This window comes from Eptesicus fuscus, chromosome 14, assembly GCF_027574615.1.
Source record: "Eptesicus fuscus isolate TK198812 chromosome 14, DD_ASM_mEF_20220401, whole genome shotgun sequence".
Taxonomy (NCBI): domain Eukaryota; kingdom Metazoa; phylum Chordata; class Mammalia; order Chiroptera; family Vespertilionidae; genus Eptesicus; species Eptesicus fuscus.
In genome coordinates, this window is record NC_072486.1 from 51,677,487 (window position 1) to 51,690,849 (window position 13,363).

General features: G+C 41.4%; 1 protein-coding gene across 1 annotated transcript; it reads left to right on the plus strand.

The window, feature by feature from the left end:
• Positions 1-10,945: 10,945 nt before the first annotated feature.
• LOC103297304 (olfactory receptor 6V1-like) lies at positions 10,946-11,893 on the plus strand. The gene has a single exon (XM_008153993.3). It carries the CDS (start codon positions 10,946-10,948, stop codon positions 11,891-11,893), a length of 948 nt encoding a protein of 315 aa, XP_008152215.1.
• The last annotated feature ends 1,470 nt before the right edge of the window (positions 11,894-13,363 follow it).

The following is a 13,363-nucleotide window of genomic DNA, read 5'->3' on the forward strand; positions in this document are numbered from 1 at the left end:
CAGCCCACTCTTTGCTGACTCTTTACTGACACAGGATTTTACTCCTATCTCTATTGATTCCTTTATATGTTAAATTATAATTTTCTCTTTATCTCCTCTATTCAGTTTTAAGCCCCTTGAGGATAGAAGTTATGTCTAATTTATATTTTCACCGTATCTTAAAGATCAATTGGGCTTAAGTTTGTTGAACTTTCTGTTTTCTCAGAAGAGGGTTGACAAATATAAATCTTTCCAGAATTGGATCTTAAGCTTGCCCCAGGTAATAAGTAATTTCCCCAGGTAATTTATTTTAAATATCTACTAAAAGTCCTTAGCAGAAACTTCTCATCTTCTGTCTTCAAGCATAATGCTCTTATAGAAAATGTAAAAGGGATCTAAGAAATAAAAATATTTGTTAGTTTATTAAACAAAACCTGTTTTATTATTTAATGTTGCTATGCCTATACAACAATTAAAATGAGCCAGTTAGCATAACTGCCCCAAATACGAGATTTTGAAATGAAAATGTAATTGTTACTATAGTGACACAGTTATTGATATGCACAATGACTTGAATTGCATCAGTTGTTGTGTAAATACTTGCCACTTGCAGTCAAAATGGAACTGTATTTTGTGTACCTGCCTGAGCCAATTGTGTGATACCTATGACTCTATCTCGAACTCCATGGACAGCATATAGGCTTCTTATTGTAGTGGGAGTTATTTTGGCTGCAATCCTTGATTTTGACTGAATGCCTTCCAGAGGGGGTAGTGGGTCCTGTGCTACAATACATTATTGTCCAGAAAAGCCAGTAATAAGCCAAACTGAACCCACTGAATTGAAAGTAGTTTTAAATGTAAAACCTTTTCTCTTATTTATAAAATATATCCTTTGTCCTCATTCCTCACTCCCATTCGCCTCACTTTTCCTACCAGTAAGCAATCACTCAAACCTGCTCAGTGTCTATTTTCTGTATGTTTTTTTGCAAAACACATAATGATGTTTTGTGTGCAGGTGCTTTTATCTCATTTATTCTTTTAATTTTTTGAGAGAATAGTAGATTTATATGACTTTGTAGGAAACAGTACAGAAAGATATCATGTACCTTTAACCTAATAACAACTTGAAAAGATAGTACAATATCACATTTTGATAGTGTCATATACATAGGAACATATAACATAGCCCTGTAGATGCATAACTTTATTTGGGGACAGCAGCAGAAAAGATGAGAAAGTTGATGGGAAATGTAGTTTATAATCTGTGGTACCTGAGGCAGAGATTCAACTTTACTTCTTTATTGTAACACCTCCCAAATAGCTTTCCTAATTCAAGCTTACATGGTTCTTGCTCTGGCTAGGGGAAATGGCAAGGGAGTATGAGATAAATTGTGAAAGAATGAGAAATAACAAACAAATTTCATGAGAGGAAAACATTATGTGTGTGTTTAACCTTTTGCACTTGGATGTCGAGTGTGACTCGACACGGTTAGCATCGGTAGCTAGAGATTAAAATTACCCTTTGAATGTATCAATAATTTGAAATATAAAAAAATCCAAATAAATAAGTTTGTATGAAAAGAAACTCCAGTTTTTTATTCTACTGCTGCGCTTTGTAAAATCTGGGGTATTTAAAAAATTAAATCCCGAGTAGAATAAAGGAATCGAGAAAAAAGCAAGCGAGTGCAAAGTGTTAAATTTATACCACACCTCCCTAGAGAAGAATGGGGTGAAGTTTCCCAAAATGTCTTAGGGCTACATAAACCTAAAACTGAACTGAAAACATAGTCTTTTATCTTTTAATACTTGTAATTAAACAAAACTGAAGAACAATAAATTTAGCTTAGAAAAAAAGTGTTCCATGTTGAAAGTTGATGCTTTGGAAAAGTTGATCAAGAAGTAGAGAATGAAGACAGAGATGGGAAATTTCTTGGTCTTCTATGAGGATCTTCTGCACGTAGCCAAGGGGCTGATTCCTCTGATTTTTTGGTCATCTCCCATTTGATTAAAAACCCATGAGGTTCCAAAATGATAACTATCATTTTCTTTGGGTAGATGGGCCACCAGGTTATTGTTAGTTCTATTATCTGGTAATGAGAAAAAGCACAAATTATAACTAAAAGTAATTATTTTTCTTTTTTCCTTGTTATACACATTAACTACCACTGTTCTTATACATGGTGGTCTTGGCATGGGTGGTTTCAGGACAATAGAAAGGAAGTAGAGATGAGTGCTACCTGAGCTTGGAAGTTTGGGGCAAAAGAAGACATAAATGTGAGTGTGACAAAGAATGCCTGAGAACTCTAAGAGGTGAAAGGGAAGGTAGGGAGGTGGGAGGGGAAAAGAAAGTACCTGGAAAGATGTTTATCAGCTAATTCTCAACTTGAGCTCCTATATGAGGAGAGATGAATGTGTTAGGGAGGGGTGGAGATCACCAGGCCTTTTATGCTTATAAGACATTTGTGAATTTTGTTCACAATTGCAGTCTTCTTATCCTATAAATTGGACTTTAATTGTCTGGACCCGAATTTCCTGAACCAAAGCTGCTATTACCTTAAATTCTTGAACTTTCCATTTATTTCAAGTGTATGTCTTAAATAATATAAAATCACTTGCCAGGAAGCTACAGTCAGACATACATAATTTTGCTGTAATAAGTGTTTAGCACCCTTTTGGGAAAGCCTAGCTCCTGCACAGCAATCTCACTGACAGGGTGTGTAATGTATGGTGATATTGAGGCTTCATTACTCTAGAAAGGGACTGATAAGTAAGAGCCGAGTGAGGAGCCGCAGAGGCTGCCTCTTCAGGAGGTTCTGTGGGGTGCTTGGGATGAAGAAAATTCTTAATGAGCATTTGATTCTCATTACAGAGTAATTTAATTTTCTGAATATCTAAGAGCAGCAGTATACTAGCTCCTTTATTACTTCTCATGGATTTATATTTTCCTGCTAATTTCATTGTCTTCTTTCCTCCCAACCTCTACTAGTATAAGATGTGGAAGTGGGTCTGGCTCTTGTATAATCTAAGTCCCAGAGTCCTAAATGTAAGATCAAAATGAAATGGCATTAGCAGTTGGAATATTTATGATAATGGAAGGAGAATGGCAAGTTCTTATACATGTAGGATGTAAGGTGATGCAGCATTTCTAGGGGGAGGAAATTACTAAGCAGTAGTTCCAAGGAGAGAGAACCTAGCATGATGAAGGGGTAAACTGATTGCTTGATTAGGAATAGACTTTCTGTTGGTATGCTGAATGGGAGCATGGATGAGGGATGTACTTTGACTAGGGGTGATCAAGAAGCAGTTATAATGGAGCTTCTGCCAGAGTGAGGTTTGTGAATTTGATTTGAGGATTAATAATGAACATGAGTCAGGTTTGAGCTGCTGCTGCTGCGCTATGTACCTTTGTTACCTGGAGGACTGTGGAGGAAGGACGTCTGATGTATGGTCCAGCCTTGGGCTCAAACCAATCATTGTGGGTAAAAGATCCAGGGCCCCAGTCATGCTTATCTCACAGAAACATGACTCATATTTCCTTTGAATTCTGCCTTCAGATTTTTTTCTTCCAGAGCTTAGACATATGTTCATGGGACTCTATCATGGAATCAACCCTTGAGACAGATGTATTGTGCTTTTCTTTTTTTACCTCAAAAATTCTTATGTAAATTTATTATGCAAATAGAAGTTTACTAAGCTTGGGGTATTGCCTCACATATACACGGGGACCATACTCTGTAAATGATATCTTTGAATGGGAAGATCTAGTCCATATCAGGTGATGGGGAGTTAAAAGAGCAAAAAGGATGCTTAGGGGACCAAGAGAAGGGAACCCAATGGGAAGCAGAAGAGTTTTGAAAAGAGGATGGATGAAGAATAAAGAAGAAAAGGCAAAGAGGGTAGGAAGCCTGAACTCCAACATATGATTTCTAGTTAAAAATCAACAAATTCATTATTATTATGTGCAACTCAAAGCCATCTCACTGTATGTGCACAGGATATGATATCGAGGTGAACCATACTGTATCTTTTAGATGTATGAAAACCCTAATAGTGGGAAAGCAGGTTGCTCCCCTTTGATTCTATCAGGAAAGTTAAAAAAGTCCTAGAATAAGAGAAGAATTATATCAATACGGGATGAAATTGAGAAAAGTTGGAGAAAGAGAAAATGGTAAGTGTAGTAGAAGCTAAGTATCAGGATTAAAAACTTCCCCTGTTTTGATGATGAAATGGAGTAGGACATCTCTAAATGACTTCTCAGTGGTTATCTTAATTCTTGGGGTGGGCTGAGGGTATTCTATAATCTTTGTTTAAAAGACACTCTCTACTCTCAGACTATTTCTAGCTGATAGATCATTCATTCCAGAATAAAATAAAAATGTTGTTTAATTTTGTCCTCTTCTTCTATATTTGAACATGCAATCAACCAGCTTAAGTCCAGTGAGCTTTGGATTAAGACTAAAAATGCCCCACCCTTACTATTACTAATGATTACATTTATGGGACATGCTTTTTTTTTTTTATCACAGGCATCATTATTTTTTAGTTTTTCTGTTTTTACTTTGTAATATTTTTCATGAAAATAACTGCATAGACAAAAAGTGAACTGTTAAGCGGCAAGGAATCTATATGTGATACTTGAAATGTTCATAGATCAGAAGCCAAATGAACTTGACAATGTGAAAGGTGAATTAGGTATGTCAGTGTAGAGTGTGTGCAAGAACATATGCTATGAATCTAGAGTACCCAAATCAAACATCACCTATTCTCTGTTCTTTGGTGTTCAAACCCAGGTACCACTAAGCAGATGTGGGCCTTACAGTAAGGCTTCTTCTGTTCCATGGGCGAGGGGGGGGGGAGGGAGGGGATGAAAATACCAATAACAGCCTCTTTATAGTTTTTGAGAGGATCAAGCGAGACAGTGTCCGTGGGAAACCCATGGTGAAAGTGTCATTACTATGAAAACGAGCAAGTGGCAATGGAGGAGGAGGACTATATAATTCCATGAGTTTTTAGGCACTGGAGGTGATGTACATCCTTGGGTTGGTGAAGAAGTCAGGGAAGCTGGTCTTCTCCATAAGCTTATGCAATTCATAAAATCACAAATAATGCGAGTGTGTTTGTATAATTACCACTTTATACTTGTAAACAGGTACTCAGTTCCTTGTTTTGGTGTCAGTTAATATTTTTCTCTGGTTACCATGGCCATGATTCCTTTATCAGTGGCTTTCTCTCCCCTCACTAGCAACACAGGAATGTGCATTTAGGATTCAAGTTCCTAAACAGAGGCCCTGAGAGAATATGCTCTGAAGATCACACTTAGGCAGGAGAATGAACCCCACCCAGTATCTTGACACTCAGGTTCTGGTCCTTTCTTTTTATCTAAAAGAGATGTTTTTACTACTTAGGCATTTCTCATTCCTAGTTTATAAGAAAACAAGACTGTTGGACCCAGTTTTGCCCTCCTGGGTAACCAGAGATCAGAAGAATTCTTAGTTCCTATCTTTGTTCCTGAATTGTCTGTGTCTAAAGAAACTGATGTCTAACTCCTTGCCCCCACTCCCTTTCCTGCTCATCTCAGAGCCCAGAGCCCAGCGCTGTCAGGGCTGCACTGAGCTCCGTGCCCACAAGAGACAGAAAGGAGTGAGAGAGAGCAGTTACAGTTCCTCAGGAGCCCCCTGGGGACTCACAGTCACCTGCCTGTCCCCTGGAGCTCACATTTCCCAAACTGGAGACAGACCTGGGATGTGCCCAAGTCCTCAGTGGAGGCTGCTGCCCCTTGGAAACCACTATCATGCTCCTGTTCAACCTTGTTGGAGACACTGACAGTACAGAGGAGAGCTGGAGGCTTTACCTCTCCCGTGCACCTTGGTCTCAGGTCTCCACCAGGAGTGCTTTACAGCAGGAGGAAAGCGGAGTGTCTCCATCCCGGTGCTGTGCTGTCTTTGGTTACTGCAGACTACCCCAGAGGTCCCAGGTTTGGGCACTGTGCCTGCAGGGAGTTTGAAAGTGACCTCCTTGCTCCATTCAACGCATTGCACTTGTCCTGTTGTCCACTGTGTGCCGGCCACCACCACTACTAAGTCCTGCATCTGGACCTGGGCAGAAGAACGGGACCTGGTACTGGTGAGTCCCCTTAGTCTCTGCCATGCCCCTTTCATTGCCTTCATAGCACTTGTCACACAGTGCCATTTTAAATTTATTTTCTGTCTGTTTTTCCAGTTTGGCTGTATGGCCTGGGACTAGTTTGTTCACCACTTTGTTCCTTGAGAGTATCTGGCACAATCAATCATATTTTTCTGAATGAATGAATGAATGAACAAATGAATGAATGAATGATTCAGTTGCCTGTGTTCTCTTGCTTACTGTGCTAATACTATTTGGAGTGTAATGATAGATTTCATCATAACAGGACTCTACTCCCTGCATTGGTCTCATCTTGCCTTCTCTTTGTGGACAAGCTAGGGATCTTCTGTCCAGCCCCACCTGTTCTGGTCCTTCATCAGAGGCCTGAGCTCAGGGAACGCTAGGCCCTTGTTCCTTCCTGATATCTTTCTGACCTCTCCTTGAGCCTTCATAGACCCTTGGCCACGTAGCTGAGGTCCTTAGTATCATTCTTTGTCTCTTATTTTGCTGCCAGCTGGTTTGCTCACCCTAATGTGTTGTTTACCTATGTGCTTTGCCTTTCACCTGCTCCCTGCAAAGGCCTGTGAACTGTAAGAGGATATTCAGGTGTTTTTTTCTACCAACCCCTTTGTCCCATTTCCTACCCCACCCTTTCCTTTACTTGAGAAGCTCGGCATGTCCCAGGAAACTGATGATCAAAATCACTACTACAAGCAACCATGGTGATGGGACTGCTACCCTCTCTGCATTCTCAATTATTAAAAAAAGAAGTAATTTTCCAGGGTGGGAAATTTGTTTCGAAAGTCGAAAAGCATAGGAAAAATTCAGCCAGGAGACTTGAGAGGGTTGATGTAGAGAGAAAGAGATGCATAACAAGCAGGGAGCTTTCAACTGGGTTCTAAGTCTCTCAAGGATTATTAACACAGAGAAAAAAGATTATTACATCTGCTACTTGACATTTTAACAGAGATCTGACCTGCCAGATGTGCAGCATGAAGGATTTGGATAGAGATGGGCAGGATCTCTTACCAGTAAGGACCTTTACCAGGAGTAAGGGAGGGAAGCTGAGGACACACAAAGGAGCCTAGACTGTCAGGTGCATATAATGTGTGACCCAGTCCAAAGCATGCACTAAATGGCCAGCCAGAGCCCTAGCCAGTCTGCCTTGTGATAGGTAAGGCTGCGCTGGGCCTGTTTCATGGGGCACGGCATCGTCTGTGATTGGAGAAGTTGAGTTTGCTTCATGTTCTATACCAGAGGCTACCACAGAGGCTGCACTGAGGAAATCTCATCTGTAGAAGACCCTGATACAGAAGGAAGTATTTTCTGCATGGAAGTTAAATTTATTGATGTTAATTTTGCATGTATTCACCCATCAGTTTTGTAAAATAAAATCTTTGGGTGTAAATTTATTCAACAAGTAAAGCAGGTCCTAAAACCTGCTCCAGATAGTCTGTCCTGAGCTGTGGGCTCCAGATCGCTGAGTTGGAGTCCGTCCGGGGAGCAGTGGCTCAGGGTCTTAAAGCAACATGAAGGGATAGGCATGCTTTATGGACAAAGAGGGAGCATGATAGGGAAGACAAGATCTTCATCAAAAAGAGAAAAGTCTGAGGGTGAAAAGTACAGCAGACTGGAGAGATTGGCAGGAGGAAGCTAAGCTGGGCTGAGTTGAGGGTGTGAGAGTGGGGGTTGTGCTGGGGGCCGGCTTGGAAAGGATGTTAGCTTGTCTAGCATGGGGTGGAGCAAAGCCTGCTGCACTGAACAGAGTACTCCTGACTTCAAGGTCATCCCTGAATTAGCACTTTCCTGTCTGATTCCAGGACTCCAAATGATGTAGATCGCAGAACCTCTGGATGTGATGTCGTGGAAACCTGTAGGGTAAGAAAGCTGCTCTCTGGGTGGCAGTGATGCTGAATAAAACAAAAGATGCTCATGGGATGAATTCCCCATTCTTGCCCAAGGATTTATAACACCTGCAGAATGTGATGCATGTCAGTAGGAGGCTGAGATCACAGGCAGGGAGTGCAGAAGCAGCAGCCTTTCGGGCCTGATATCTTAGATTCCTTGGGAGAGATGGGGCACTGGGGGCTGGGACTCTAACTGGTCCTGCAGGAACATTCGTGGCCCAGGTTAGATTCTTTCTGCCAGGAAAGGGACATGCTCCTTGCTGATGGACTATAGCTAATCATGGGACTTTCCTCCTTCATATATTCATTAACTTACCACTTACTAAATCCTTTCTTTATTTGCAGTCCTGTGCAGTCGGCTTTGAGTTTGGTGTCCAGAGATTGATATGGCACAGTGTTTGAAAACATGGAAGACGCCACACATTTGGCATTTGATTGCTGTAAACAGACACGTGTTGTATTTAGAAAACCTGGATTCAAACCCCAGCTGTATAGTTATTACCTATAGGACGCAGGGCTGAGACCTTTAAACATCCCATGCCTCATACCACCTGTGATATATAGATGCCGACTATCACAGCCTGTTGGGGTATAGGAATCAGTGCATGGTGGGCACTTAGTGAGTGAGGTTGACCCACTCATTGCCCCTTATCCACAGTTCTGTAATCAAAGCTCCTTTACAACTTAGTTTTCTTTTCTGATTTTGTGTCAGATTAACTAGGCAGCTAAACCTGATCTGAGCTTATTTTATAGCCTTTATTTAATTTAGTGTGAATATTCATGTATGTTGCTGCAGAAATAGTATTCTATTTGATTATAGGGTTCTGTCCTGACCCTTCTGGGATTAGATTCTGAAACACCCCTGGTCTCATCTTACCTTTCTGAAAAGAAATTGTCAGGCCATGAGTGCCCCATTGTTTTCTGGGAAAACCCACAGGGCACACGTACAAATAATCATGAAAGAAAACATGAGTTTCTATTTGGCAAAACTTTTCTTTGCAGGACTAGGAATGAAAACCCAATAAATGTACTCATTGATTTGTTTCACTAAAATTTATTCAGTCTTAACGCTGTTAGACACATTGCTCAGTATTGTGGGGGCTGTAAGGATGAAAAGAGAGCCCTGCCACTGACAAACAAGGAATCTAGCGTTTGGGAAAAGGCTGGCACAAGAATAATTATAATGCAAGGTAGACATGCTAACTTCCTCAATGTACATCTGAATAAAGGATGAAGCTTCATAAAATACACATTTGAGACAGTCCCCGAAGGGTGGGTAAGAATTCACTAGGCAAAAATGGCAGGACAGGGTATTCCAAGCATAGAGAACAGTTAGGAAAAAGGCATAAAAGCAGGGTGGAATTAACATTTGGAGAATAGTAAGTGGTCCAAGTTGGGGGTAGCACAGAGTATGTGGCAAGAAGGAGGTGAGGGAAAGGCTAGAGAGGTAGGTGGGCAGAGCTGAGGAAGCTGAGGTTGCCAGGGGAACTTTGTGCTTGATTTAGCAGACATGGGAAGGAGTAGATGTGGTTGTTGTTTAAAAAAATATTTTTTGATCACTAAAATAATATATATTCAAATGAAAAGAATTTGGCAAACAAACAAGATAGATAACTGTAGCTATAGATGTACATTTATATACTTATAATCCACACCTGGGATAGCCATTGTTAATCTTTTTAAATGTATACTTCTAGTCTTTTTCTGCATGAAAAAAAAAGGCTAGCTAGTTTAATTAGTTGATTTTAAGAAAAATGTATACATAAAATCACATTGCCTCAGTCTATTAAAAAACAGCCTATGGACATAATACTTTACAAAAATACTGTAAATATAACAGCAGTATATGTGTAGGTTGGATATGGTAAAATTGACTAATAGGATAGCCAATAAGAATGCTATTGCAATGATTAAAGGAAACAAATCCTTGAACTTGGGCTATAGAAAAAGAAAGGGGGACTGGATAAAAAAATATTTCTAAGAATGGTAATTCAAGTAATTTAGAAAAGAGATGGGAAAATCAGAGTATCTTCCAGGTTTCAAACCTGGATGGCTTGGAGTTTGGGGAGCCATAAAAGTGATATTGACTTGGGGTAAGGGAGGATTATGGGTGTATTTTTACACATGTTGAGTATGTGTAGAGGTCACCAAGCAGTTAGAGACATGGGCTGAGAACAAGCATGCATATTTCAGATTAATTTACATTTTCAAGCTTGCTCTGGTTAAGGAAGATGATGAGATTTCAGAAGAAAAGAATATAGAGATAAAAGAAGAATGAGAAGAAAAATATGGGGACCATACTTAGAAAGACAAAGAACCAAACAGGGACAAGTCAGAATTATAAGAGAACTTAGAGTGGACTGTCCTTATAGTAAGGGATGGAAACAGTTTCAAAAATGGATTATTCATAGCCTGAAATGTCACAGAGAAATCAAAGAGGATGAGGATTGAGCACAGAAAAGAAGTAATGTGTAAGGTACTTAGCACAGTTCTGGCACATGGAAAAAATTCAGTTAATAACAGGTATTATTATGATTAAAATATTATTAAATATGGAAGTTAGGAAGAGTTTACCAGAACCACCAAATGTCCTACATGGAGTTGGAACTTAACAAGTGTGTTGCATGAAATAATGAATGATGGAATATAACAGAGGGAAGTTTAGGAATGGTGATAATGTGGAGGTGCTAACTCCTAGACCTGCTTATCAGAAACAGGTATAAGAAATTAGACACCATTATTGTCCTTGCCCTTTGGGAACTTCTGCCCTTTGGGAATGTCTTCTGGACACTGAGATTAACCATGCTTATAGGCTAGCATTCTTGGGGAGCTGGGGCAGCCATCAGGGAGCAAGGTCAAGAGAGAGGCTGATGGCAATTTTTCACTAATATTTCCTGGCTTTTCACAGATGGTATAGAGAACTGGTGTCAAGTGCAATGAGTAACTTCAGCGTCGTCAGGGAATTTGTACTCCTGGGATTTTCTCATCTCCATGAATCCCAGATCCTCTTGTTTGCTTTCATCCTATTGATATATGTGCTGACATTACTGGGGAACCTGACCATTATCACCCTCACATGCCTTGACTCCCGCCTCCACTCACCGATGTACTTCTTCCTCTGCAACTTCTCCTTCGTGGAGGTGCTGGTCACTTCCACTGTGGTTCCTAGGATGCTGGCAGACTTGCTGTCCACTCATAAGACTATGTCCTTTGCTGAATGCCTGACCCAGTCTTTCTTTTACTTCTCCTTGGGCTCCACCAACTTCCTGATCCTCACAGTCATGGCCTTTGATCGCTATGTGGCCATCTGCCGCCCTCTGCACTACCCAACCATCATGAACGGTTCAGTTTGTGTGAAGCTGGTGGTGGTCTGTTGGGTGGTTGGGTTCCTCTCCATCGTCTCCCCCACCCTGCAGAAAACACAGCTCTGGTTCTGCGGCCCTAATGTCATCGACCACTACTTCTGTGACTCTGCCCCACTTCTCAAGCTGTCCTGCTCTGACACTCGCCACATCGAGTTCATGGATTTCTTTCTGTCCTTGCTCTTTGTGCTGGCCACCATGCTGCTTATTTTAGTCTCCTATGTCCTCATTGTAGCTGCAGTACTGCACATCCCCTCGTCCTCTGGGCGCCAGAAGGCCTTCTCCACCTGTGCCTCCCACCTCACTGTGGTGGTTCTGGGCTATGGTAGTGCCATCTTTATCTATGTGAGGCCAGGCAAGGGCCACTCCACACATCTCAACAAGGTGGTGGCCCTGATGACTGCAGTGGTGACTCCTTTCCTCAATCCCTTCATCTTCACTTTCCGAAATAAGAAGGTCAAGGAGGTCATTGAAGATATGACCAAAAGGATCCTCTTCAGAGACCCAGCAACCCACAGATAAGAAGACCAGAAGGCACCTGTTAAGTCATAGGCATAAGGACCTTCCACTGTAAATGGACTTCTAAGTGCTTGGACTAGAGCTCCTTGACCTCCTTTTTCTTACTCTCTCCTGCTCCCTCCCCCTCCCAGAAGTCTCTGCTCACTCACTACAGAGAGCTAATGAACTCACATAATTTGAATGTCTCAAAGACAAGTGTCTGTGAGCCTGAGATGGTTAAGGAATGGATGAATTTGAGGGAGCTGTGGAGTGAAAACACTGCAATAATATCAACTAAAAGAGATAATCTAAATAAAGCTCCTACTCTGGGGTTTGGTCGTAGTAAGAGCTTAGTAAATGTAGCTATTATTATAAAATGTGCTATTAGAAATCTCTCTTCTGCCCTGGCTGGTTTGGCTCAGTGGATAGAGCATCAGCCTGCGGACTGAAGGGTCCCAGGTTTGATTCTGGTCAAGAGCATGTACCTTGGTTGTGGGCACATCCCCAGTAGGGGGTATGCAGGAGGCAGCTGATCGATGTTTCTCTCATTGATGTTTCTATCTCTCTATTCCTCTCCCTTCCTCTCTGTAAAAAATCAATAAAATATATTAAAAAACAAAACAAATCTCTCTTCCCCAGTCCAGCTCTATAGTTTATTTACATTCCTTTACATGTCTTTGTGTGCAACTTTTTTTCGGTTGTGTGTGTTTCTTTCTCAGGAACTGACTTCAGACTTTAGAATGGGTTTCTGAAAGTGGGAGTTTCTCTAAGAAAAGTAGAGAGGGATGGTCTCCCCCAAAGAGAAGAAACTGTGTGCCTCCATTGGTATCACCTTTTCTAGGATTGCACCTGGGGTTGAAGCATCACTCACTCCCAGGCTGCCTGCCCACTTCCCCATCCAGGCCCCTCAAAACTTCTTGCCTTTAAACAGAAGTGACTTTCTGAGGGTCACTTTCCAAGGCCTCTTACACAGAAAGTTGAAGTCCCAAGGCCTAGCCTTTATCCTTCTCATGTACTTGAGAGAGAAGGGAAGCTGGATCATTGCCCCAGACTGGCAATGATCTAGTTTCTTCTCCCATAGGTCTTTTGGTCCATGTCCCAGGGGAGGCCCTCTGAAGTTAGGTTTCCTGATAGCAGAATGGCCAGTAGATTACCAGGGGCCCTGGGTAGTAAAGCAGAGACCATAGAAGCCAGATGAGAAGGAGGAAATGAGTGTGATTGGTGGTGTGTGTAATGGGGTGGAGGAAGGATGAGGGAAGATATTCCTTGAAAATCTGGGTGTGGTTGGGAAGTCATGGGAAGATGATGGGAGCAGGAACAAGTCTGGTGTATGATTTCTTATACCACATTGAACCTTGACTGGGCTGGGATCAGCAAAACAGGACAGAGTAGATGCCAGCTTCCGCTTACTTCTGAAGCTAGTTCTGTTCCCAGGATATTGAGAGGCGAGGTGGTAGTCCTAATATGCAATGTGGTAACTACAGGTCACAGTAT

Bases quoted from the DNA above. Each gene is read 5' to 3' on its own strand.
- LOC103297304 (XM_008153993.3), top strand. From the start codon at position 10,946: ATGAGTAACTTCAGCGTCGTCAGGGAATTTGTACTCCTGGGATTTTCT.